At 38.1% G+C, this 27,081-nt stretch overlaps 1 protein-coding gene across 6 annotated transcripts; it reads left to right on the forward strand.

The window, feature by feature from the left end:
- The first annotated feature begins 268 nt into the window (after positions 1-268).
- On the forward strand, positions 269-26,011 carry LOC6583663 (solute carrier family 26 member 6). 6 transcript variants are annotated; one of them, XM_032731007.2, is made up of 7 exons: positions 269-639; positions 1,061-1,206; positions 12,382-12,540; positions 12,599-13,208; positions 24,260-25,003; positions 25,060-25,208; positions 25,267-26,011. In XM_032731007.2, exons 3-7 carry the CDS (start codon positions 12,515-12,517, stop codon positions 25,826-25,828), a joined length of 2,091 nt encoding a protein of 696 aa, XP_032586898.1. In that variant the 5' UTR covers positions 269-639; positions 1,061-1,206; positions 12,382-12,514; the 3' UTR covers positions 25,829-26,011. The 6 variants fall into 6 exon arrangements, with proteins under 6 accessions (XP_032586898.1, XP_043865510.1, XP_002009328.2 ...); XM_044009575.1 differs by having other exon boundaries at positions 1,136-1,206; XM_002009292.4 differs by lacking the exon at positions 1,061-1,206 and having other exon boundaries at positions 269-741.
- Positions 26,012-27,081: the final 1,070 nt, after the last annotated feature.

The following is a 27,081-nucleotide window of genomic DNA, read 5'->3' on the forward strand; positions in this document are numbered from 1 at the left end:
GGACTGAAATATTATTAATTTTTTAAAATGAAATAAACAACAAACATTTTTTGCAATGGGAAAACCCTTATTTTTTCTATATATAATAAGTCAGTTATTATTTTATTATAATTTGAATTTCCAGACGATTTATTTGTTATGGTATTTATAGTGGTATTTTGTAAAATATGAAATAGTATTTTATAGTATATTTTTGAGACCAAATTGGTATTTTTCGTTTGGTCCGGCGCGGTCACCCTGGTGGCAACGCCAGAATGTTGTTTCATCCGAATGATTTTTCATGGGACAAAAATATTTGAATGTCTGTCTATTATTTGATTCTTATCGTGATTTTTTTTTTTATAGCAAATTGAATGGTTGTTAGAACGGCTGCCACTTTTTGCGTGAAATCACAGTATCGCAGTTACAATCATAAAATGCATTTTAAAAGGTCAAAGATAATAAACAAACCGTACCACAGTAGCAACTACAATAAAAATCGTATTAAAAATTCAAAGAGAAAAAAAACTTTAAAAGCTCAAAGAGTAGAAACACACAGTGCCAAAGCTACAAAAATAAAAACATCGCTTTAAAAGCTCAAAAACAAAACAAAAACTATGAACGGTTCTTTCAGTTTCATTCTATAAGTTGACTGCTTTGGTAATTTCCTCACATAAATCTGCTATATACATACATACATATGTTTTTGGCGCAAGAGTAATTGTACGGCACGTTTCACGTTCATAAAAATCACATTTGGAGGTATGCGAGTTCACGTTAATTAATGAGTGTATTTATGTACTATACTATACTATATTATATATATTATATAGATTTGTATATGTATATATATATGTACATATGTACACGTATTGCGTACATTCATTTGTAATTCAACAGTTAAATAATATAAAAAATTCTTAAGTTTTTTTTATTTTTTTAAAAGCCAATTAAACTACAAAAATCCCGAAATTCACTTATGTATGTATGTATATTTGAAATTTAATTTGATCGAGACACGCTCATGATCCGTGCTAATCAAAAGTTTATTGGTGTCAATTGTGAAAACAATAACAAATAGCCGAGAGTGCTCGATGGGTAACCCTGCGAAAAACTGATATTTCATGTACAGTATACCAATAATGTCTTCGTACAGCAGCAACTTGTATTATTGGAAGCGAAGAAGACTTTAGATACAAAGTCCTGGTCTAAATCCTATATAGTATGGTTGGTATTTGTAAATTAAGATTAATATATGTATAAAATCATAAAACTGTATCAAAACTTTGGTAACTTTCTTACTACACATATACATATCTTAGTCGCTTTCCACGAAATAAGTATATGTGGTACAGTCTTATTATCTTAATTTCCAAAATGTATTAGTTCTGTTTGTATACATATGTATGTATATAAATAGTTACTTTATCAATTATTCTTGTGATTATCATTCGATCTACATACATATGTATGTACAATGCATATTGTTCTCTTTCAGCGTTGATAACTAATGTTTTTATACCCTGAGTTGATTTAGCCCTGTCCGTCTGTCTGTCTAGAGACTTAAAATTTTTTTTCCTGGATCCGTGTATATTACGCGCATATCGAGTTTTTCTTCCAAAATCGATAAATATCGATACTTTCGATATTTTGTAATCGATTAAAAACCTTATAGAAAACTAATTATTTAACCCTCTAAGACTACTTTCTAAAATAAAGGCAGAAATTAGTCCGAATAATTTTTTTTTAAGTAAATCGGGGCCCCTGAGCTCAAATATGAACTCAGAAAAAAATCTAGAAGCTTTCGTTTACTTGGAAGGTGAGAAAATGTAAATAAGTGCCTCAAGGCACTCTTGGGGCTTAAAGGGTAAAAAAGTAGTTTCCAAATAAATTGATTTATATATATATATATATATATAATAAATAAAATAAAACAAATATTAAAAAAAAAAATTATATATATATATATATATATATATATATATATATAATTTTTTTTTTAATATTTGTTTTATTTTATATATATATATATATATTATCATTATATTTTTATTATATACATTTTATTTGTATCGATGATACTCAGCAAAACAATTTTTGCTGGCCGAGCAGCATAAATGCAGTTTGCATTTTGTGAAAATGCACTGCGTTTGTGAAGTTTTGCAGTGCTTGCACTATCTTTTTCCCGTATTGCGATCCAACCACTCTGGAAAATGGTTCTGAAGGTCACACCTTAAGTCCATTATTGGGTGATTTGATTTTTGACCTTGTTTAAGTTGTCGCTGCAAGGATCGCTGAGAAATTGGCGACTGCATAGTATGTGATGGCGACCGAGTTGATCGCGCAGACAAAGTTGCCTTGTTGTCTTTCCACAGTACGTTACTAATTTCTACTCCATATGAGGAGTTTTCAGATCAGTTAATTTTGATGGCAACGAAGAGTCGCCTTGAAAAGCTACATTGTTTATGTGCAATTGCATTGATTGATGTCGCCATATAACTTTACTGGGTTCCTTTTTAATCGATTTAATATCTAATGAAATAAAATAATGAGTTGTATTATAATTCAAAGTAATGACTAGAGGCCTGCACGGGTTGCTTGTGGTCGACTTCCAAATAAACTGATACTTGCAAGTGTTTGAGCACACCAAGCATTGCTGCAAAACGAAACGAATGGTACTCGAAGTCGCCAAGTATTCTGTTTTACTTTACTTCCTTCGCTTTAAGCAGAGTAAAACAAAAACCTTGACAAACGAAACGAAACAAACCGAAAAGCGAGTAACGTCACAAAAAAATCGTACGGTACTTTTACTCCGCTTTGATCGCCGTTGCTGAGCAAAAATCAGGCTAGAATTGGCTAAAAATTGAAAATAAATGCTGGAATAGCAACCTAGATTATAAAAACTAACTGATATTTATAGAAACTAACATTTTTCTCTTTTTTGCTGAAATGCACAATGTTTTATAGTCTACTCAGATGGGTTTAACGTTTTAGAGTGGTGGAATTTGAATAAAGAACATTATCCACTACTTTTTAAAGTAAGCTGTAAAATTTTATGCATTCCCGCCAGCAGTGCTTCGTCTGAAAGGGCTTTCTCTCAGGCCCGGTTATTAATTTCCGAAAAGAGAAGCAATATTGCCACAAACAGCGCCATGATTAATGAAGTTATGGTTTTAAACTTCAATTTAAAAAAAAAAACAAGTAAGAAAGCTCTAGTCGAGACTGCTCGACTACGAGATCCCCTGAACCCTTGGAGCAATAGATATTTCAATACTTTTTCGCGACTTTTAGCTTACACAAAAACACACACACACACACACACACACGCACGTACGCACACACAGGTATACATACACACACACGCATACAGACACACATACACACACACACGCATACAGACACAAACGCATACACACACACACATACACACACACATACACATACAAGCAACCGCGCATAAACACGCATGGGCTGCAGTGTGCGCTTACTATGAGAACTTAATTGTTTACTAACTTTTTTTATGGACGTACGATCTTCATGAAACTTTTAGATTATGATTATAACATGAATATGCATGTAATTGCCAAAGCACAAGTCTCTAGTATTTGAAATACGCTTTTTACAAAAGTGAGGGTGAGGGGGTGAATTTAGAGGTGGGGGGTAAATTTTAACAAAAACCGAAATTGTATAAATTGCATATAAGCATACATTAAAAATTTGGAGACTCTAGCAATAAAGGTGTAGAAGATATAATTTTATAACTGGGTTTCGATAAGGTTTTTTATCGATAAAAAAATATCGAGATGAGTTATCGATTTTTAATGATAAACTTGATATGCGCGCTGTAATTACGGACATTTTAAAAAAAAGTTGAAGTTTCTAGCTCTTATATCTTCTGAAATCGACGCGTTCATACATACGGACAGACGGACAGACGGACAGACGGACAGAAGGACGGACGGACAGACGGACAGACAGACGGACAGGGCCAAATCAACTCAGCTCGTCACCCTGATCAAGAATATATATACTTTGTGGGGTCTGCCACGCCTCCTTCTCCCTGTTACATACATTTCAACAAAACCATTATACCCTGATTTCCCATTGAAAATGGGTTCAGGGTATAAATATATATAAATATTTGTTAAACAAGTAAGAGGACTCTAGTCGAGACTGCTCGACTAGGAGATACCCTAAACCCTCTAATCTGATATTCACTCTGCACTTCTTTTCGGCACACATACATACACACGCACGTATTAGAACGCGCTCTGCTAACTGCGCTTGGGCTGCGCTGTAGTGTGGGCAACATTATAAGAATTTCTTTGTTGAATAATTTAATTTCTAGACGTACAATCTTAATGAAACTTTCAGAACATAATTATAATGTTCAAATGTATGTACATTCTAAAGCACAAGTCTCTAGTACTTGAAATACGTCTTTTACAAAGGTGATGGTGAGGGGGTGGATATAAGGGTGGGGGGAAAATTACAACAAAAATCGAAATTATAAAAAATATATATAAGTCTACATTTAAAATTTGGAAGCTCTAGCTCTAAAGGTGTAGGAGATATAATTAAATAACTAGCATTCGATAAGGTTTTTGATCGATAATAAAATATCGGGAGTAGTTATCGATATTTAAAGAAAAACTTGATATGCGCGTGATATACACGGACCTAGGAAAAAAAATTTCAAGTCTCTAGCTCTTATATCTTCTGAAATCGACGCGTTCATACATACGGACGGACGGACGGACAGACAGACGGACAGGGCCAAATCGACTTAGCTCGTCGCCCTGATCAAGAATATATATACTTTGTGGGGTCTGCCACGGCTCCTTCTGCCTGTTACATACTTTTAACAAAACCATTATACCCTGATTTCCCATTTTCAATGGGTTCAGGGTATAAAAATATGTAATGGCTAAGATTATAAAATTACGTTTATATAAATAAAATGTTGTTATTAATTTTATTTCTAAACAAGTAAGAAAGCTCTAGTCGAGACTGCTCGACTACGAGATCCCCTGAACCCTTGGAGCAATAGATATTTCAATAATTCTTCGCGTCTTTCAGCTTATACAAGAAACACGCACACACACACACACACGCACGTACGCACACACAGGCATACATACACACATGCATACAGACACAAACGCATACACACACTCACATACACACATACACACACAAACACATTCATACAATACACAAACACATACACACACATACACAAACACATACACACACAAGCACCCACGCATAAACACGCATGGGCTGCAGTGTGCGCTTACTATGAGAACTTAATTGCTTAATAACTTTTTTTATGAAGGTACGATCTTCATGAAACTTTCAGATTATGATTATAACATGAATATGCATGTAATTGCCAAAGCACAAGTCTCTAGTATTTGAAATACGCTTTTTACAAAAGTGATGGTGAGGGGGTGAATTTAAGGGTGGGGGGTAAATTTTAACAAAAACCAAAATTGCATATAAGCATACATAAAAAATTTGGAGACTCTAGCAATAAAGGTGTAGAAGATATAATTTTATAACTGGTTTTCGATAAGGTTTTTTATCGATAAAAAAGATCGGGATGAGTTATCGATTTTTAATGATAAACTTGATATGCGCGCTGTAATTACGGACAATTTAAAAAAAATTTGAAGTCTCTAGCTCTTATATCTTCTGAAATCGACGCGTTCATACATACGGACAGACGGACAGACAGACGGACAGGGCCAAATCAACTCAGCTCGTCGCCCTGATCCAGAATATATATACTTTGTGGGGTCTGCCACGCCTCCTTCTGCCTGTTACATACATTTCAACAAAACCATTATACCCTGATTTCCCATTGAAAATGGGTTCAGGGTATAATAAAAATGTCTTTGTGCATTCAATAGTAATATGCTAAATCTAGCTTGAAAGCTTGAAATAGTCTAACGTGGCATCACTAGCTGATAGCTAAAACGAAAACAATACTTGAATTATGCTTTATCGTTTCTTTCGTTCATTGCTTCCTTTCTGTACAAGCATCTGCATTCCGAACTGTTCGGTATGTGAGCAATGCTCGTTTTGTTTCGTTCGTCCACGATGCTTTGGCTTACACTATTTGAACAAAACGAAACAGTGTGAAACCAAGAACCACCAAGACACGGGTGTCTCGTTTAGCGTTTGAGACGTATTCGTGCAGGCCTCTAGTAATGACTTGCTTACTAAGCCCATTAAAGCCACCAGAAGATGGTAAAGTTGTATGTGTTGCTCCTTCAATAACTGGCAATGGAGATCGAGGCCTTTTAGGAGCTTTTCGGGAAAACTCATGGTTCTGCACAGTATTTGCAATGTTTTCAAGATTACTGCACATTAAGGATACCGTAGAGGCATCTTCTATTGCAGTGTTTAGTGCCTCTGCTAGGTCTTCATCTTCTTCATCCTCGTTGTCACTTGATATACTCGATATATCCACATCCGACGGGACTGCTCCAGCAGTTGTTCATCCGTCAAATCAGACCATTTATAGCGAACTCTCAAAGCCATTATTTAATTTCTATTAACAAAAATCCACAATAAATAAAAATCACACACAAATCACTCAAGAAATGCAAGCAGCTGTGAAATAGCTGCTGACAACAAATTTTGCCGTTGAGCCCCAAGAGTGCCTCAAGGCACTTATCACTTTTACGATGCTACTAAGCACAATTTCAACATATTCGCACATTTTAAAGTTTATTTATTTAGTAAATTACCTTACCTTTCACGAAAAAAATATTGAGTTCAATATGTTTTATAAATTCGCTTCTATCAACACTTCAAATGACAATATGCAGCAGCTGAAATTTTTGGCGCCAAATAACATATGATTCGATCATATGTTTATTAAAAGTACCGATTATTGTGTCTGAAAGCTTTCAAACTTTTTCAGGGCATTTTGGCAAGTATTTTTAACAGTCCTACCATTTGTAAGTTAACTAAGAGCTCTTAGTTACTTTTTAAAAATTAAAAATAAAATAAGAGCTTAGAGGCACTCTTGGGGCTTAGAGAGTTAATTATATCTCCTACACCTTTAGAGTTACAAGTTGTAACTTACAGCTAGTCCATCGACATGAAAAGTTATTAAACAATTAAGTTTATATGTTTATGCGTGCATGCCTATGTGTGTCTGTATGTGTATTTCTTCTGTAAGCAGAAAGACGCGAAATATCAATTCTTAGAAGGGTTCAGGGGATTTCGTAGTCGAGCAGTCTTGACTTGGTTGCAATCGATTTAAGGCAGTTTAGAAAAACTCTGTAATCAAAACATGATCTGTTATTTCGGCTCAATTCGGATGTAAATTTTTAAAAATATTAGTTTCTGTTTTTGTTATGGTTTATATTGAGTTTAACGTATCAATTTTCATCCTATTTCTTATTTAATATTTTATTAAATTGACTTGACCCTTCAAATTTGGCATTCCACCAAAGTAACGAATGTATGCGAAGCGCAACAGCAAATCTATCTAACTACAATACTATATGTTAGAGATAAAAGTATTGAAGAACTTGTGATGTTAGCCTATAATAGTTGCCAGCTTGTTTGTTTGTCTATTAATCGGTAAAAAATATCAGATATTAAACATAATATGTATTAGCTGATTCGATTCATAAATAAGCCAGATTTTCCGCTATCCGCGATTTCTAAATTTTTTCCGCAATCGCACTTCAAAATAAGCCAGATCTGGCCGAAAATAAGCCAAAACGGCAATACTGGTTCAGGGTATAAAAACTGAAATTGAAACTCTGGCTATTCTTGATATTGATCTAGCCTTTTCTAGCAGGTTTGAAAGGTTAATTTAGCATTTTCTTGACCGGAAAAGTTGGCAGCACTGCTCAAGGCAGAATATTCAGCCGTCAAAATAGAATTGAAGACGCAAAAAATTATCATACATGTAGCACGGGTTGTCGTAGACAGGTATAATATTTTACGCAATTGCTTGTGCGAACATAGAGGGAGAGATCATAAGGAGACAGAAAGCGTAAGTGAGAGAGAGAGAGAGTAACTCAAAAATAGCACTCGCACTCATTTTGTGAAGCCGAGCATATACGAAGTAGATTGACTCGGCGCCTTTACGCTTTGGCATCTTTTTCATTCCGTTTTAAGGCTTCATTTAATCTCACTCATTTTATTGAAGGCCGTAAGCTATGACGCCTTGAGGGCACCCCAATGTAAACTCACTCAAGACGTTTTTCGTTAATTACCTTTTTATACAATGTGCGTATGAACGCAGTTTATTTCGGCGCTATTGAAGCTAGAGACTGGAAATTTGGAGCAAGTACTCGTGTATATCTCCGATTTATAAAGTGTTAAATTTCCCGATCCGCCCACGAGGGGATATCGAGCTTATCACAAAAAATCGATAACTTATCCCGTTATTTTTATCGGTAAAAAACCTTATCGAAAATCGATTCAGATTTTTAAATTTTTGTTATAATTTACCCCCAACCCTTATATCCTCCCCTCACCGATAAATTTGTAAAAAGTGTATTTCAAATACTAGAGACTTGCGATTTGTCAAATGCACGCATTTCATTTTTATACTCATAATCTAAAAGTTTCCACAACAATTAAGTTCTCAAAGTAAGCGCACACAGCTCATGCGTGTTTATGCGTGAGTGCCTATGTGTGTGCGTGTATATGTGTGTGTGTGTTTCTTGTGTAAGCAGAAAGACGCGAAAAATAATTGAAATAGCTGTTTTTTTATACCCTGAACCCATTTTCAATGGGAAATCAGGGTATAATGGTTTTGTTGAAATGTATGTAACAGGCAGAAAGAGGCGTGGCAGACCCCACAAAGTATATATATTCTTGATCAGGGTGACGAGCTGAGTTGATTTGGCCCTGTCCGTCTGTCTGTCCGTCTGTCCGTCCGTCCGTCTGTCCGTATGTATGAACGCGTCGATTTCAGAAGATATAAGAGCTAGAGACTTCAATTTTTTTTTTAAATGTTCGTAATTACAGCGCGCATATCAAGTTTATCATTAAAAATCAATAACTCATCCCGATCTTTTTTTATCGATAAAAAACCTTATCGAAAACCAGTTATAAAATTATATCTTCTACACCTTTATTGCTAGAGTCCCCAAATTTTTAATGTATGCCTATATGCAATTTATACAATTTCGGTTTTTGTTAAAATTTACCCCCCACCCTTAAATTCACCCCCTCACCATCACTTTTGTAAAAAGCGTATTTCAAATACTAGAGACTTGTGCTTTGGCAGTTACATGCATATCCATGTCATAATCATAATAAAAAAAGTTTCATGAAGATCGTACGTCCACAAAAAAGTCATTAAGCAATTAAGTTCTCATAGTAAGCGCTCACTGCCGCCCATGCGTGTTTATGCTTGTGTGTGTATATGTATGTTATTGTTTGTGTATGTGTGTGTATGTGTGTGTGTATGTGTGTATGTATGTGTGTGTATGTATGCCTGTGTGTGCGTGCGTGTGTGTGTGTGTGTGCGTGTTTCTTGTGTAAGCTGAAAGACGCGAAAAATTATTGAAATAGCTATTACTCCAAGGGTTCAGGGGATCTCGTAGTCGAGTAGTCTCGACTAGAGCTTTCTTACTTGTTTTATTTTTTATTTGTTTATTTCTTAAAGATATTGACAAAAACTGGAATCAACATAAAATTAAAAGGCCTAAACAAAGTACAGAAAATAATTACAATAGTATCACCAACCCAATAGGGGTATTTTATTTGTCAGTCCGGCCCACGTTTCACAGCCAAATATGGTGTTAGAAAGAAAACTTAAAATATAGGAATATTAAGTATAGATAATAAAATAATTAAAACAAGTAAGATGGCTCCAGTCGAGACTGCTCGACTAGGAGATACCCTGAACCCTCCAAACTGATATTCTAATCATTCTGGACTTCTGCATAAAACATACAACACATGCACTTATAAGCACGCGCTCTGCTAACTGCGCAGTAAGCAGTGGCTGCGCTTGGGCTGCACTGTAGTGTGGGCAATATTATGAGAATTTATTTGTTGAATAATTTCTTTTGTAGACATACGATCTTAATGCAACTTTTAGAGCGTAATCATATGGCTAAAATGTGTGTACATTCCAAAGCACAAGTCTCTAGTACTTGAAATACGTTTTTTACAAATTGGGGGCGAAGGGGGCGTGGTATCCAAAATCTGTATAATACAAAATCTTGGTATCCATTAACTTTATATACAACGCAAATTTGAAGTCTCCAGGTCTAAAAGTGTTCAAATTAGGCTGAAAAAACAATGTCGATTTTTCGAGTATTCTCGATAAAAAAGTTATCGGACGAGTTATCGAAAAAATAAAGCAAACTTGTACTGCCTATGGTATACACGAGTATGCATGCCAAATTTCAGCTCTCTAGCTCTTATATCTTCTGAGATCCTTTTGCTCATACGGACGGACGGACGGACGGACGGACGGACGGACGGACAGACGGACAGGGCTATATCGACTCAGCTCGTCGTCCTGATCAAGAATATATATACTTTATGGGGTCTGCGATGATTCCTTCTGCCTGTTACATACTTTTCACAAAACCATTATACCCTGATTTCCCATTTTCAATGGGTTCAGGGTATAACAAGTAAGAAGGCTCCAGTCGAGACTGCTCGACTAGGAGATACCCTGAACCCTCCAAGCTGATATTCTAATCATTCTGGACTTCTTTTATGCACATATACATACACATGCATCGAGACGCACGTATAACAACGCGCTCTGCTAACTGCGCAGTAAGCTGCGACTGCGATTGGGCTGCGCTGCAGTGTGAATTTCTTCTTTGAATAATTTCTTTTGTAGACATACGATCTTAATGAAACTTTTAAAACGTAATCATATGGTACAAATGTGTGTACATGGGGGCGAAGGGGGCGTGGTATCCAAAATCTGTAAATCTTTGTACCGATCAACTGTATATACACTGTAATTTTGATTTCTCTAGGTCTAAAAGTGTTAAAATTAGGCTGAAAAAACAAAATCAATTATTCTCGATAAAAAAGTTATCGGATGATTTATCGAAAAAATAAAGCAAGCTCGTACTGCGTATGGTACACGAGTATGCATGCCATTTCAGCTCTCTAGCTCTTATTACTTCTGAGATCGACGCACTCATACGGACGGACGGACAGACGTACAGGGCTATATCGACTCAGGTCGTCGTGCTGATCAAGAATATATATAGTAAGAATATATATAGTATGCCTGTTACATATATTTCGACAAAACCATTATACCGTGGATCTCGAGCAAACTGACGTTTGCAACGTATAAGAATTTAAAAGATTGCAATTTGACTTGACTTTGGAATATTTAGACCAGTCAATACTTGAACCAGACTTTTTATAATCTTTAAAACATTTAGTTTTAATGTTTCTCAAGTTCGAAAGTCTTTGTAAACCATGGTGGCTTATTTGAAACTGGCGAAATATGGCAGAGAGGGATACAAACATCCAGAATAGAGTTTAAGGTGGTATAAAAAAACGATGCTGCTAAATTAATATCAACCGACTCATATAGCCATTCATTTACTAATACAATTTCTTCAAGCACCACTGTCTGCGCTGATGCTCATATATTATTTACCTGTTTTTATACCCAAGCCCTTACAATGCGTACTTTGAATACTTTTACTGAATGAAAGTTTTATAGTAAGCCTAAACTGCAGTACATGCGTGATTATGCGTGCGGGCGAATAAATATTGAAATATCGGTTCTTTGAAGGAGAGTGGCCGCGATAAGCGATGCGATAATATGGAGCGACAATAAGTGAGAAAACTCTACACTCAGATTTACATGTAATCGCTTAAAACATGTCAGAGTGCAAGCGAAGCGAGAAGAGAGCCAAGTAAAGCGAGTTGTGAGAAAGCATTCTTTAATCGTTTTCTCGCTTTATCGCCTGATAAAGCTTTTCTGATACGTTTGTTTTCGTTGCGTGCTGAGCTTAAATAACCGTTGGATAGTAGGTGGAATATATTCTTTTTGGCAATTCAAGCAACTCTGACATGCCATCGCTTTGCAAATCGCTGCGATAATTATCGCTTATAGCATCGCAACGCTTATCGCGGCCACTCCGACATCCGGCTTAGGCTTAATTATTATACCCCTAACCCATTAAAAACAATACCTTAATTTTCAAGGTAAAATGGTTCTGTATGTGTGAACGCACGTGTAAATCGAGATTGCTTAAAAACAAGATAAATTTGTCCCTTCTGAGCATATCGATTAAAACCTTTTCGAAAATTAATATAAAATTAAATAATTATTATATGTATATATCTAGAGCTACACTTGCTAAATTTTGCATATACATATATTCAGGCACAGTTTATATAGTTTCCACTTTTGTTATATTTTAGATACCGGTCTAAAACCAACACTTTCCCACAAATTTCGCAAAAGCTTTTTTAAGTACTAAAGACTTGTGAGGTCGTGCAAAGGCGGTGTTGAAAGATTTAAAATACATGCAGCATATATAGGAATTCCATAAAAATGTCCAAAAGTTCCGAAAATTCTGAGTAAGTTTTAATTGATCTACGATGAAATGACTATGTTCGAATTGTACTTTATTTTTAGAAGTAAACCTCTTAATACCAATGATAATAATGAGGGAAATACGAAAAGCACACCAAAGATACAACCAAAATATAGCATCCATCGAGATGTGCTGACTCATGAGATAGTTATACGACAAACTGGGTATTCGGCAAGAGATAAAAGTATCCCCTCATCCTTACGTAACTTTTGGAGTGGTTTGAACTTGCTATCAATATTCACTGGCCTTATTCCTATTCTACAATGGCTACCCCAGTATTCACTGAAGCGGGACCTCGTTGGAGATATTATATCAGGATTTACTGTCGCTATTATGAATATACCCCATGGAATGGCCTATGGAATACTGGCTGGTGTTTCCGCTGGAAATGGTCTCTATATGGCCGTATTTCCAGTGCTTGTCTATATGTTTTTAGGCACATCCAAGCACATATCAATTGGTACATTTGCTGTAGCCAGTATGATGACGCAAAAAGTGGTTCTAACCTATGCAAATGTGGATTCTAACAACCTAATCGATGGTACAATGGCAGGTAATAATTCTATGATAAATACCGTACTGCCTCCAGAGAATGTTATCACGCAGTTGGACGTGGCCACTTCACTTGCTTTAGCTGTTGGCATTGTGAATGTAAGTTAAAACGAAAACAAAATTATAATTTAATGAGACTAGGAGAAAACAAATAAGAAAGCTCTAGTCGAGATTGCTCGGCTACGAGATCCCCTGATCCCTTCGAGCAACTGATATTTCAATAATTATTCGCACATGTATAAACACACACACATAGAGAAGTTAATTGCTTATTAAATTTTCTTGTCGATAGACGATCTCTAAAGCATGGATATGCAAGCATTTGCCAAAAAACAAGTCTATAGTATTTGAAATACGCCTTTTAAAAAGGTGATGGTGAGGGGGTGGATATAGGGGTGGGGGATAAATTTTAACAAAAACCGAAATTGTATAAATTGCATATAAGCATACATTAATTTGGAGACTCTAGCAATAAAGGTGTAGAAGATATAATTATACTCATTCACGAAAGTGAATCAGTATATTGGTTTTGTGCAATGTCCGTCTTGCTGTCCGTCCGTTTGTCCGTATGAACGCAATCTATTTCGGCGCTATTGAAGCTAGAGAAATTTGGAACACATACTCGTGTATATCTCCGATTTATAAAATGTTAAAATTTTCCCGATCCGTCCACTAGGGGCGTGGCAAATCGGAAAATGCATTTTCCGATATACCAGAAATCATGTTAGTTAAAGAGCTAGAAAGCTGAAATTTGGTATGTAGGTCCGCGTTGACCACCCAAGATCACGAGCTATGGCGGATATATCTCCGCCCATTGGGGGCGTGTATTTTAGGAGAAAACCTAGAATGCTGAAATTTTGAACGTCAACTAATGATTCTATAAAGTCTAAAGAAAATTTTTCTACAGAAAAAATTATAAGTCTATGCCCACTAGGGGCGTGGCAAATCGAGCCTGAAGATATAGTGATTTTTTATATTCTGATATATTTTGGACACTATTGATGGCAGAGACCTAAAATGTGGCCTCCTATATCGATAAAAATATACAGCGCGGATGTCGAGTTTGCTTTTAAAATTCGATAAATCATCCCGTTATGTTTTTATCGAATAAAAACATTCAAGTTCATGTTAGATGCCACTATAGCTAATTGTGAATGATTTTTCATTTTTAAAATTCCTCAAATATTCAATACTAGCTGGCCCGGCAAACGTTGCATTGCCCTATCCATTATTTCTAGGTAAAAAATTGTTGAAAGCTGTAAGGTGGCCTTTTTGCCCACCTTACATATTGCATTCTGGCTGTCGAGTTTACTGGAGTTTGTAGTGAGTAAGTTAGTAGTAAGTTATATTTGTAGTGAGTAAGTTAGTAGTAAGTTATATTTGTAGTAAGTAAGTTGGTTAGTGAGTTATATTCGTAGCATGTAAGATAGTGAAAGGAAATGAATTGGATTATAGTCATTAAGTTTATATCTGTAGTTTTGTAGCCATTAAGTTTACATTCTGGAGTCATTGATTATTTTGCTAGATAGTAAGTAGGCTAAGTGTTAGATAGTTAAGTAGATATAGGTGTCATAGTCGTTAGCTTTAGATAGTAGGCAAAATTCAAATTAGTGGGCGGGCACGCGATCAGCAATGCAACCATGCGACTCGAAAGCTCACGGTGGTGAATTGCATTGCTGGTCGCGTGGTAAAATCTGCACAGCGGCAGAAGAGGCTTGAAAGCTGCGTGCAGTATTTAGTTAGTTTTGAGCTCTCGATGCGAGCAGTTGATAGCAAAGAAAATAAGAAACAGATAAACGAGGGGTAAAGGACGTAAGGTAATAATATGGAATAAAAATGTTAAATGTATCTATAGAAATGATTGTGTACTCATTTGTAGTTGATTTGACAACAATAATCTACTAATAATAACAACACTAACTGGTGGTTAGAACGAGGGCAATCCTGTTCGCCAGAAGGCCAAAACTCTGGCACACAAAATCGCGTGGTCTGGAGTGAACGCCGGCGACAACGCTGGGCGTTCCTCGATCTGCGATCCACCAATGATAGTAGCCCCACTAATACCCCGCAATATGCCTGTGTAGCCCCGACCCCAGCAATCTAGAGTGCGCTTGATCGCGCCACTCGATCGCTGCAGCCATCCCACGTGCAAGCGTGTTCGGGCGTGGTCGGCGAGTTCGGGCTGCGTGGCCATTTAATACATAATGACTCCCCCACCCTCTCCCATTTCTCTAACCACGTGTAGTCCCGTATTAATTTACAAATGTCTTGTAAGTTGTGGCCCTGGGCAGACTGAGACTCTGACCCCGGCTGGAAAACATAACCTGTAAAATTGTAACCTTACAAAGCTATGTTGTTCAGGTTGGGATACACTCTGATGAATTTATTAATCGGATTTTCATTCAAGCACCTTGTGGTAAACGACATTCTTCGTTTCTTGGTCGGGTGCAAGAACAAATAATGCGGATGGTTTGCCAACACGTGGCATGCTCACGTAAGATTAATTATGAGAAAAACACGCGTATTCATATTCATGCATATGACGCGGGCTACCTGTGTATGTCGCTGGTAAAATAGTCAATCGACCAACATTTTCTGAATCTCCTCCTGTACTTATTGCATCGCGTAAATGAATATACTCTTCCGAACGCCATCTAGCTGGATTCAAACGGATTAAAGTCAGGCGCTCCGTTTCGATTTTCACGTACATGTCAACGCAGTATTGTTGAAACAGTCGACGAAATCGCAACAAATAATTGTCAGAATTTTCACGAATCATCAAACGATATGCGTAATAATTTATCTAACTAACCTTCTTGGCAGCTTCCTCACCTGAAACAAATGCAGTATATCCATCGTCTCCTTGCCAAAACATCAGCTGGTATTGTAAAGCGTCATATGAACGGTGCGTTTCAGATATTCTTTGTAGTTGCCCAGTACTGCGTCGTGTAAGCACAATATCGCGTGCTTCCAAGCTTTCACCAACAATCAGGATTGCCACTTCATCGATTGTTGGAGCATTAAATGTGCGTTCATGTGTTCCAGCTGGTCTTTTATCTTCTCTGATTACTACTTTATAGTCATCTCTTGACATGCGCTCTAAAGCAGTCTTGAACAGCTTGACCAATGCATTATGTTCGTGAAGCATTTGCTGCAAATCTTGGAGAATTGCTCTTTTCATAGCTGTGTTGATTTCTTGATGCCGGTCAAGTTGTTCTTGTTCTATTGCCCATGAAATATATTTGCAAGAATTTGTGCTGTGCATATTCAATAGGTTGCAGTGATCCAATACGATGGCAAATCTGGCCTTGAATCTTTAAATTCAAAGCCATAGTTATAGTTAGATTTACAAACACTTTTTACAGAAATCTAACAAACTACATTATTCCAATTTTTTTTTTTTGTTAATCATAGAAAATAAAATTTTTAACATTTAACATTTTAACACATTTTCACCATATGATTACGCCCTGAAAGTTTCATTAAAATTGTACGTCTAGAAATTAAATTATTCAACAAAGAAATTCTTATAATGTTGCCCACACTACAGCGCAGCCCAAGCGCAGTCGCTGCTTACTACGCAGTTAGCAGAGCGCGGTCTAATACGTGCGTGTGTATGTATGTGTGTCGAAAAGAAGTGCAGACTGATTAGAATATCAGATTAGAGGGTTCAGGGTATCTCCTAGTCGAGCAGTCTCGACTAGAGTCTTCTTACTCGTTAATGGGAAGTAAGGGTAAAATGGGTTTGTTGAAATGTATGTAACATTCAGAAGGAGGCGTGACAGACCCCATAATGTATATATATTCTTGATCAGGACGAGCTGAGTCGATTTGGCCCTGTCCGTCCGTCTGTCTTTCCGTATGTATGAACGCGTCGATCAGAAGATATAAGAGCTAGAGACTTCAAATTTTTTTTAAATGTCCGTATTTACAGCGCGGATATCGAGTTTATCACTAAAAATCGATAACTCATCCCGATTTTTTATCGATAAAACCCGTTATCGAAAAACAGTTATAAAATTATATATCCTACATCTTTGGAGCTACAGTCTCCAAATTTTAAATGTATAGTTATAGGCATTTTATATAAGTTCGGTTTTTGTTAAAATTTACCCCCCATCTCTATATCTACCCCCTCACCACCATATTTGTAAAAGGCGTATTTCAAATACTAGAGACTTGTGCCTTGGCAAGTCCACGCATTTTATGGTTATAGTTACGATCCTTAAGTTTCATGAACTGTCTGTGTATGTTTGTTTTTTTTTTTTTTTTTATATTCATTTATTGACAAAATTATATAACAAATTGCAAGTTGCGTGGTGGCTAGGATAGCGCGCGGTGCTTGCGGGACGGCCGTAAAGCATTGCTTCGCAAGCACTATGCGCTACCTTAGCCTGGGACAGCTCGTCTTCTCAGTCGCTCGACTCTGCGGAGCTCCATCATCACCGTGGCCGCGAAGGTGTTTGTTAGTTCCCAAGCTTCCTCCGATTCCAGCATGGCGTTGACTAAGTTGTCCGCTCTGATGGAGCGGCCCACTGTCTCTTCCAGACGACGCCTCTCCTCCAGGAACCGTCCACATTCGAAAAGAATGTGGTTGGCGTCTTCCACATGCCCTCGCTCGCACCAGGGGCACTCGTCAGATTCCTCGTGGCCAAAGCGTTTCAAATAGCTCCGAAAGCATCCATGACCCGAGAGGATCTGCGTAAGGTAGAAGTTAACCTCGCCGTGTTTGCGGTTAACCCATGGTTCAAGCTCCGGGATGAGCTTGTGCGTCCACCGCCCTTTAGCTGAGCTATTCCACTTTCTTTGCCATCGTGCGATGCTGTTCGCCCTGACAGCGTTGAGTCGCGTAGGCCCGTGCGAATTCCGCTCCACGGCTTCGGCGACCAGGTACTCCAGTGGCACCATGCCGGCTATGACAAGCGCCACATCATCGGAGATAGTCCTGAAAGCGCAGCTGACTCTGATTGCGCTCAGTCTGTAGATCGCGCAAATGTCCCGGCTGTAGCTCGGCGTTGCCATCGCTCTTGACCATATTGGCGCAGCAGAGAGGATGACAGATCTAATGACGCTCACTAGAAGAAGACGTCGTTGCTGTTTAGGTCCCCGCGTGTTAAGCATAATTCTCGAGAGAGCTCTACAAGAATCAGCTGCCTTTTTATGCACAGATTCTAAGTGGTACTTTCAAGCGCAGTACGCCGAGGTACATGATATTCCATAGGAGAGGCCCCTGCACTGAGCCTTGGGGTACTCTAGGTACACTGTATGACTTTGGGGACCCTCACTCGTGTTGTATACCAGTGTTCTTCCTCTGAAGTAGCTCTTTATTATCTCTTTTAGATATTTAGGGATAATGTATTGTGACAGCGCATTAAGTATCATATCCCAACTAGCTGTGTTGAAGGCGTTCTTAACGTCCAGGGTCGCGATGATGCAGTATTGCTTCGTCCCGTGCCTCCATCTGGTGCCTTGGATGGCGGAAGTTGCCAGGCCAACAACGTTTTCTAGAGCATCCGTTGTCGACCGGGCCTTCCGGAATCCAAATTGAGTTGGTGATAGGCTTCCGGCGCTAGTAATCGCAGTCTCCAGTCTAGAGCAGATCAATTTCTCAAACACCTTTCCTATGGTGTCTAAGAGGCAGATCGGTCTGTATGAAGATGGCTCGTCTGGTGGTTTGCCAGCCTTGGGTAGCAATACCAGGCTCTGGGTCTTCCATTTTGCAGGGAACGTCTCTTTTATTAAGCATTCATTGAATAATTCGGCGAACGTACTAGGGTGCAAGGAGAGGGCTAGCGTTAGCGCACGATTTAGGATCCCGTCCGGCCCTGGAGCTGTGTTGGTTCTAAGACCTCTGAGAGCTACTAAGATTTCTTCGTCTGAAACTAAAACAATTTGAGTGCTCGTTGAGCACTGATTTGCAGACTCGGACTCCGGGGCATGAATGGAGCTTAATCTTTCTGGAAAGAGCGTTTCCACAATCGATTTAAGCTCCAGACGATCCGTAGGCTGCACCTGTTTACCAGCGTATAGTCTTTTAACTACTGTCTGATATGCCCTGCCCCAAGGGTCATGTTCGGCTGAGTCGCACAACTCTAGAAAGCCTTCTCTTTTGCTTGCCCAAATGGCCTTCTTCAACTGTCTTCTAGCTGACTGGTAAGCTAATTGTTTTTCGAAAAACGTAGACCTACCCCGAGCCCGTTGATAGCTTCTTCTCGCCTGGATGCATTTGCGTCGAATGTCACCTATTTGTGCATTCCAACAATACGTAGGCTCTTGTTGTCGCGTGAACTGCTTGCGGCGTAACATGCTGCTATTGCAGGCACTCTGTATTTGGGCCACCATTTGGCATGCTCTGGCCTCAGCATTACCAATTGTGCCCAGAGACTGAATGGCCTCTGAAAAGGCCGCGGGATCAAAAGTATCCAGCCGATACGATTCCTCCACAAGGTTGACGCCCTGGCAAGTGGCTCACCTATTGTGAACAGAAGTGCCGTATGATCGCTGCCCGTATAGCTATCGCAGTGGCTCCATGTTGCTTCCCGAACGAGGGATGAAGTGACAAAAGTAATGTCAATTACAGATCCGTATCCAGTCCGACTGAAGGTGAACTCGTGGCCAGTGTTGAGCAGTGCAACATCTAGTGTCGCGAAAATCTCCAGTAAGATACGGCCTCTGGCATTTGTTGTGAGGCTACCCCATTCTAACGCCCATGAGTTAAAATCTCCTGCTTTAAGGGCCTTCCGACCCCTAGCATCCTCGGCAAGCTCGTCAAGCGCCGTTGTGAAATCACTGAGCTGCATGCTGGGAGCCAGGTAGCAGCTGTAGAGCCATAGACTACCGTATTGGCCACGTACGAACCCATTAAATGACTTAACATTCGAAAGAACATTCGTTGTGTTGCCACATACCCACAACACCGCTTTGCCATTAGTATGTGTGTGTGTCTATGTGTGTGTGTGTGTATGTATGCCTGTGTGTGTGTGTGTTTCTTGTGTAAGCTGAAAGACGCGAAAAATTATTGAAATAGCTATAGCTCCAAGGGTTCAGGGGATCTCGTAGTCGAGCAAATTGGAATGCGATTTTCGATCCCTTGCACCTGCACATATACAGGTGAAATTTAACTTTTTAATAGGAAGCATATGTATGTACATACATACATATACTGGCCAAATGGACCCATTTTAAAAGGTGCATCTGTTAGATGTCATAAAAATCATTCAATTAAAAATACCTATAAAAGTAATGGGAAGTGCACTTTTTACTTTAGTTAGTCAGCTACTTAAATGTAAGCGCGACTCTTCAATTAAAACCCAAAATCGTTCACACCATTCTAAGTTGTGGTAGGTACACGCCAATGTTCACGTCCCATGCCTACACACATGCACATGTAAAGGCACACAGGCATACAAATGCTTCTGCAAGTGATATTCCAAAATTAAAATTGCTACAGGCAGCAAGAGCCTCGCACACAGGCATACAAATGCTCATAGTACATGTAGCAAGGGAGTGTGTGCGTGCACGCTCGTCGCGAAAGCATTTTCATTATGAGCACCAACGCTTTCATACCCTTCCCACAAATAATAACGAAAACGCAAATATTTGGTAGGAGCTTGGCAAACGGTTTGAAAAGTTCGGTATACTCTTCACACAGAAGGGAAGGCATGGGTTCTTGCTGCGACGAAATTTCAATTTTTGTGAGCTGCTGCTTGTGCTCACATGCATATATACATATACACATTTGAGAGAGCAGAAACCAAGGAAAACATTGACCATAGTGGCATCTTTTGTTCAACAGTGGACTATCTTGGTCGAGCGCATGAAGCGAAATGATTGTCCTTTTGTATATTTTCGTAGCCCGAACCCAAAAGCAAATACGAAGTTGTATGGGACGCAACGCTCGAAAAAAAAGTGTGCAAAACGCTTTACACTACGTGTCCGGTTTATGTGTTCTGTGGTTAGTGATAGTACTAATTACTTGAATTTTGGAAAATACAGAATCGCATTTGTGGTAGCTGCGCAGTTAGAAGACCTCGTCCATATACGTAGTTATGTGTGCATATGACTAATAAATAATAATAAGTAATAATAAAACTTTCAGAACGTAATCATAATGTTCAAATGTATGTACATTCCAAAGCACAAGTCTCTAGTACTTGAAATGCGTTTTTTAAATTCCTGGCGAAGGGGGCGTGGTAACCAAAATCTGTAAATTACAAAATGTTTGTATTCATCATATGTATATACACAAATAATCTCCAGGTCTAATAATATTCCAATGAGGCTCAAAAAACAAAATCAATTTTTCGATTATTCTCGATAAAAAAGTTATCGGATTATTTATCGAAAAAAAAAGCGAGCTCGTACTCCGTATGGTACACACGAGTATGCATGCCAAATTTCAGCGTTCTAGCTTCTGAGATCGACTCACTCATGCGGACGGACGAACAGGGCTATATCGACTCAGCTCGTCGCGCTGATCAAGAATATATATACTTTGTGGGGTCTGCCACGCCTCCTGCCCGTTACATACATTTCAACAAAACCACTGATTCACTGATTTCCCATTTTCAATGGGTTCAGAGTTTAACAATAATGTCACCAACCCGATGGGGGTATTTTATTTGCCAGTCCGGCCAGCTATGCCCCAATTCACAATTTGGCCCTCTCCGTCCGTCCGTCCGTATGTATGAACGCGTCGATCTCAGAAGTTATAAGAGCTAGAGACATGAAATTTTTTTCCTAGGTCCGTGTATATCAAGTTTTTCTCTAAATATCGATAACTACTCCCGATATTTTATTATCGGCTAAAAACCTAATTGAAAGCTAGCTATTTAATTATATTTGAATTTGAAATGTAGACTTTTGTGTATTTTATACAATTTCGGTTAATGTTGTAATTTACCCCCCCACTTATACTTATATCCACCCCCTCACCTTTGTATTTCAAGTACTGGAGACGTGTGCTTTGGAATGCACATGCATTTGAACAATATGATTACGTTCTGAAAGTTTCATTAAGATTGTACGTCTAGAAATTAAATTATTCAACAAATTAATTCTTATAATGTTGCCCACACTGCAGCGCAGCCCAAGCGCAGTCGCTGCTCATTGCGCAGTTAGCAGAGCGCGTTCAAGTACACGCGTGTGTATGTATGTGTGCCGAAAAGAAGTGCAGAGTGATTAGAATATCAGAATATCTCCTAGTCGAGCAGTCTTCTTTCTTACTTGTTCATGTATATTTCAATATTCGAGCGCAGAACGCTCTAAAATTTTACCTATTTATATAAGGCTCAGAAAAGATAGCAAATAGTGTGTTCCTCTTGTCTTGCAAGAGAAGCAAATTTTATCTGCACTTGAGTGCCAGCTTTTTCATAATTAGCTTCTTTATGGAGAATTTTATTTCGCGAGGACTTCGGCTCTTTTAAGTTTCTCAATATTCTACCCATTAATGAATTATTTTTAATTTTTATAGATTCCGGCTAGTTTCTAGCAAATATATTTAATAAATTCATTATTAAATTTGACAAATTGAGCAGAAATAATGTTTTCCACACTTTCGTTCATATTGTTATTCATTTTCTCAACGATAAAAATTTTGTAGCTCTACTTGGCGATTTTCGTTTGACCATACGTCTACAAATTCTCAGCGCTGAAACTCATATTTTACTACAAAATTGTTATTTTTTTTTTCGAAATGGAGCAGAAAAGAACAAAAACGATTAATAGTCTCTAATAATAGATGGTTCAGACAACACGTTTATATTTAAACTTCATCACTACTTTCCTCTTTTTATACCCTAAACCGATTTTCAATGGGAAATCAGGGTATGATGGTTTTGTTAAATGTATGTAACAGGCAGAAGGAGGCGTCGCAGACCCCATAAAGTATATATATTCTTGATTAGGGCGACGAGCTGAGTTGATTTAGCTCTGTCCCTCTGTCCGTCCGTCCGTCTATCCGTCTGTCCGTAGGTTTGAACGCGTCGATCTCAGAACGCACTACAAAATACAATTTAATTCTTAAAAATTACAATGATATTTGCCTTTCGTTTAAAATTTTTCCAGAAGAGGAGAATACTCGCTCGCTGTTGCAAAGCTTACCGGAATACATAAAATATTTTTGCCACAATTTAAGGTCCGTTGCCTCCTGCCAAAAATCTAAGATTGACAAGCTTGAATTATAGCGTGTGGCATAATATTTATCAATTTCTAAGGCAATTGCATTTTGCCAGGTTCGTCAAGTTTTCTTTTTATACCCTGAACCCATTTTCAATGGGAAATCAGGGTATAATGGTTTTGTTAAATGTATGTAACAGGCAGAAGGAGGCGTGGCAGACCCCACAGAGTATATATATTCTTGATCAGGGCGACGAGCTAAGTCGATTTGGCCCTGTCCGTCTGTCTGTCCGTCCGTCTGTCTGTACGTATGTATGTACCTTTAGAGATAGAGCTTTCAAATTTGAAATGTTGACTTTTGTGTATTTTATACAATTTCGGTTAATGTTGTAATTTACCCCCCACCCTTATATCCACCCCCTCACCTTTGTATTAGGGCGACGAGCTGAGTTGATTTTGCTCTGTCCGTCTGTCCGTCTGTCCGTCCGTCCGTCTGTCCGTCTGTCCGTAGGTTTGAACGCGTCGACCTCAAAAGATATAAGAGCTAGGGACTTGAAACTTTTTCCTAGGTCCGTGTATAGCACGCGCATATCGAGTTTTGCTTTAAGTATCGGTAAATTGCCCCGTTATTTTGTTATTGATCAAAAACATTATCGAAAACCAGTAATAAATTTATATCTCCTACATCTTTTAAGGTAGTGTCTCCAAATTTTAAATGTATACGTATATGTATTTTATATAATTTCGATTTTTGTTGTAATTTAGCTCCCACTCTTATATCCACCCCTCACCCTCACCTTTGTAAAAGACGTATTTAAATACTAGAGACTTCTGCTTTGGCATATACACGCACTTTAATGTTATATTAACGACTTGAAAGTCTCATGAACTTAGTTCATGAACAAGAAAAGTTATTAAACAATAGAATTTCCATAGCAAGCCCACACTGCTGACAATGAGTGTTTCTGCTTGCATCCCTATTCATATTATATTTTATGAATTTACTTTATAATTTTATCAATCTTTCTTTTCAGTTGCTTATGTCCTTTTTCAGACTGGGAACGCTTGCTTCATTGCTAAGTGAGCCACTAGTAAATGGTTTTACCACAGCTGCAGCGTGTCATGTGGTAGCCGCACAACTAAAAGACGTAGTAGGAATAAGAATAGACCGCCATAAAGGAGCATTTAAAATTATTTACACTCTGATCGATGTAACTAAGGGCCTGACAAATACGAACCTTGTTAACTTCAGCTTCTGCGTGGGAGTAATTATTTTCATGACTGTTTGCAATGAGTTTATAAAGCCGTATTTAAATCAACGATGCCGGTTCCCTTTGCCAGGAGAACTAATAGCTGTGATTGGTGGAACATTGATCTCCAAATTTTGTCATTTACACGATGACTTTAATGTGGAGTTGGTTGGTATAATACCAAAAGGATTACCAAGTGCTACACTACCACGCCTCAATTTGATCCCCTTAGTTGCAGTCGATGCAATAGCCATTGCAATAGTCACATATTCCATTATCATGTCTATGGGCTTGACGTTTGCCAAAAAGCATGGTTATGAGGTTCGCGCCAATCAGGAACTCTTTGCTATGGGCTTAGGTAATGCTGTCGGTAGCTGTTTTTCTTGCATACCCTTAGCCTGCTCTTTATCGCGATCGGTTATACAGGACCAAACAGGTGGTGTCTCCCAAATAGCTTCTTTGGTGTCTGCCACACTTGTGGTTGTTACATTACTGTGGATCGGGCCGTTCTTCAGCGATTTACCAAGGGTACCTATATTCAATTATAATTAACTCGCATCTTATTGTAGATATGTATTTTGTAGTGCGTTTTGGCTGGCGTCATAATTGTAGCATTAAAACCTATGTTTATGCAGATTAAACAGCTGAAAAAATTTTCAAAGCAAGGCAAACTAGAAATATTCAGCTGGATATCTACATTCTTGTGTGTAGTGCTCATAGACATTGATATCGGGTAAGTTTCCTAGTATTTTTGTTATTTTGGTAATGATTTTTTTATCTTTCCTTTTTAGGCTTCTTATTGGCGTTTGCGTGTCGTTATTAGCATTGTATATTAAGGGGTTGAAGCCTTATTATTGTTTGCTGGGCTATATGCCTGAATCGCCTGGTATCTATATGGATGTGAACCAACATCGCAATGTAATGCAAGTCCCACAAACACGCATCTTTCGGTACTACGGTTCTCTTAATTTTGCTACAAGGTTGTTTTTTCGTCGTGCGCTTTATTCTGTAGTAGGACTTGATAAAATTAAGCAAAAGACAAAAAACAACCAAAATAGAAAATCGTCGACAAAATATGTCTCTGTAACTGAAAATGTTAAGGAAACCAATACGCTTAAATTTTTAATTCTGGATTTCTCCATGTTGGGCCACATCGATGTTGCCGGCTGCAGCATGTTGACTGATGTTAGCAATGAGTTAAAAACGTTTGGTTCTCGTTTGCTGTTGTCTAGCCCTATGGATCGCGTTTACGACACGTTGGTACACAGCATGGCTCTAAGCGAAGGTCCTTTTGAAATTTTCCCCACGTTACATGATGCTGTAGAGTATGCAAATGCGTATCGAACGGTATAAAATTCCAATCGATTGTAAAATTAACGTAAGAACCGTGCGAAATTTTTCATATGAATAAGAAAAAAATATTTTGTACCCTATTGCTTAAATATTAATGTTAGCTATTTTGTTAATGCTGTATGCCGATATTTTTGTACTTATTCGTTTTGGAACTAAAAATAAATGCCTCAGAGCACGACGAAACACATGCCAATTCATTATAAAACAAGTAATAAGGCTCCAGTCGAGACTGCTCGACTAGCTGATATTCTAATCATTCTGCACTTCTTTTATGCACACATACATACATACACATGCATCCACACGCACGCATAGCCTACGCTCTGCTAACTGCGCAGTAAAATGTATTTGTTGAACAATTTCTCTTGTAGACACACAATCTTAATGAAACTTTCAGAGCATAATCATATAAAATGTGTGTACATTCCAAAGCATAAGTCTCTAGTACTTGAAATGCGTTTTTTACAAATTGGGGGCGAAGGGGGCGTGGTATCCAAAATCTGTAAATTACAAAATCTTTGTATCCATTAATTTTATATATGTACAACGCAAATTTGAAGACTCCGGGTCTGAAAATGTTCAAATTGGACTGAAAAAATCAAAATAAATTTTTCGATTATTCTCGATAAAAAAGTTATCGAATGAGAAAAAATAAACTCGTACTGCGTATGGTCACTAACCAGAGAACACATAGACTAGACAACTAGTGGACAGCTTTTCGCACGCTTTTTCTGAGGCCTTAACACCCCAGACAGATTTGGATTCGCTCGGCTTCCCTAAAATCACGCCACCATCGATATAAATAAATAAATTCTCAATCACCAGTTCAGTTCAGTTTCAATTCAGATCAATCATCGCGTAAGATAATTGTACTCCGTTATAAGTTATTAAGAAATAAACATTTTATACCTTGAACCCATTTTCAATGGGAAATCAGAGTATAATGGTTTTGTTGAAATGTATGTAACAGGCAGAAGGAGGCGTGGCAGACCCCACAAAGTATATATATTCTTGATCAGGGTGATGAGCTGAGTCGATTTGGCCCTGTCCGTCTGTCTGTCCGACTGTCCGTCCGTCTGTCCGTATGTATGAACGTGTCGATTTCAGAGATTTCAGAGCTAGAGACTTCAATTTTTTTTAAATGTCCGTGATTACAGCGCGAATATCAAGTTTATCATTAAAAATCAATAACTCATCCCGATCTTTTTTTATCGACAAAATCCCTTATCGAAAACCAGTTATAAAATTATATC

Source organism: Drosophila mojavensis, unplaced genomic scaffold, assembly GCF_018153725.1.
Source record: "Drosophila mojavensis isolate 15081-1352.22 unplaced genomic scaffold, ASM1815372v1 contig_74, whole genome shotgun sequence".
Lineage (NCBI taxonomy): Eukaryota > Metazoa > Arthropoda > Insecta > Diptera > Drosophilidae > Drosophila > Drosophila mojavensis.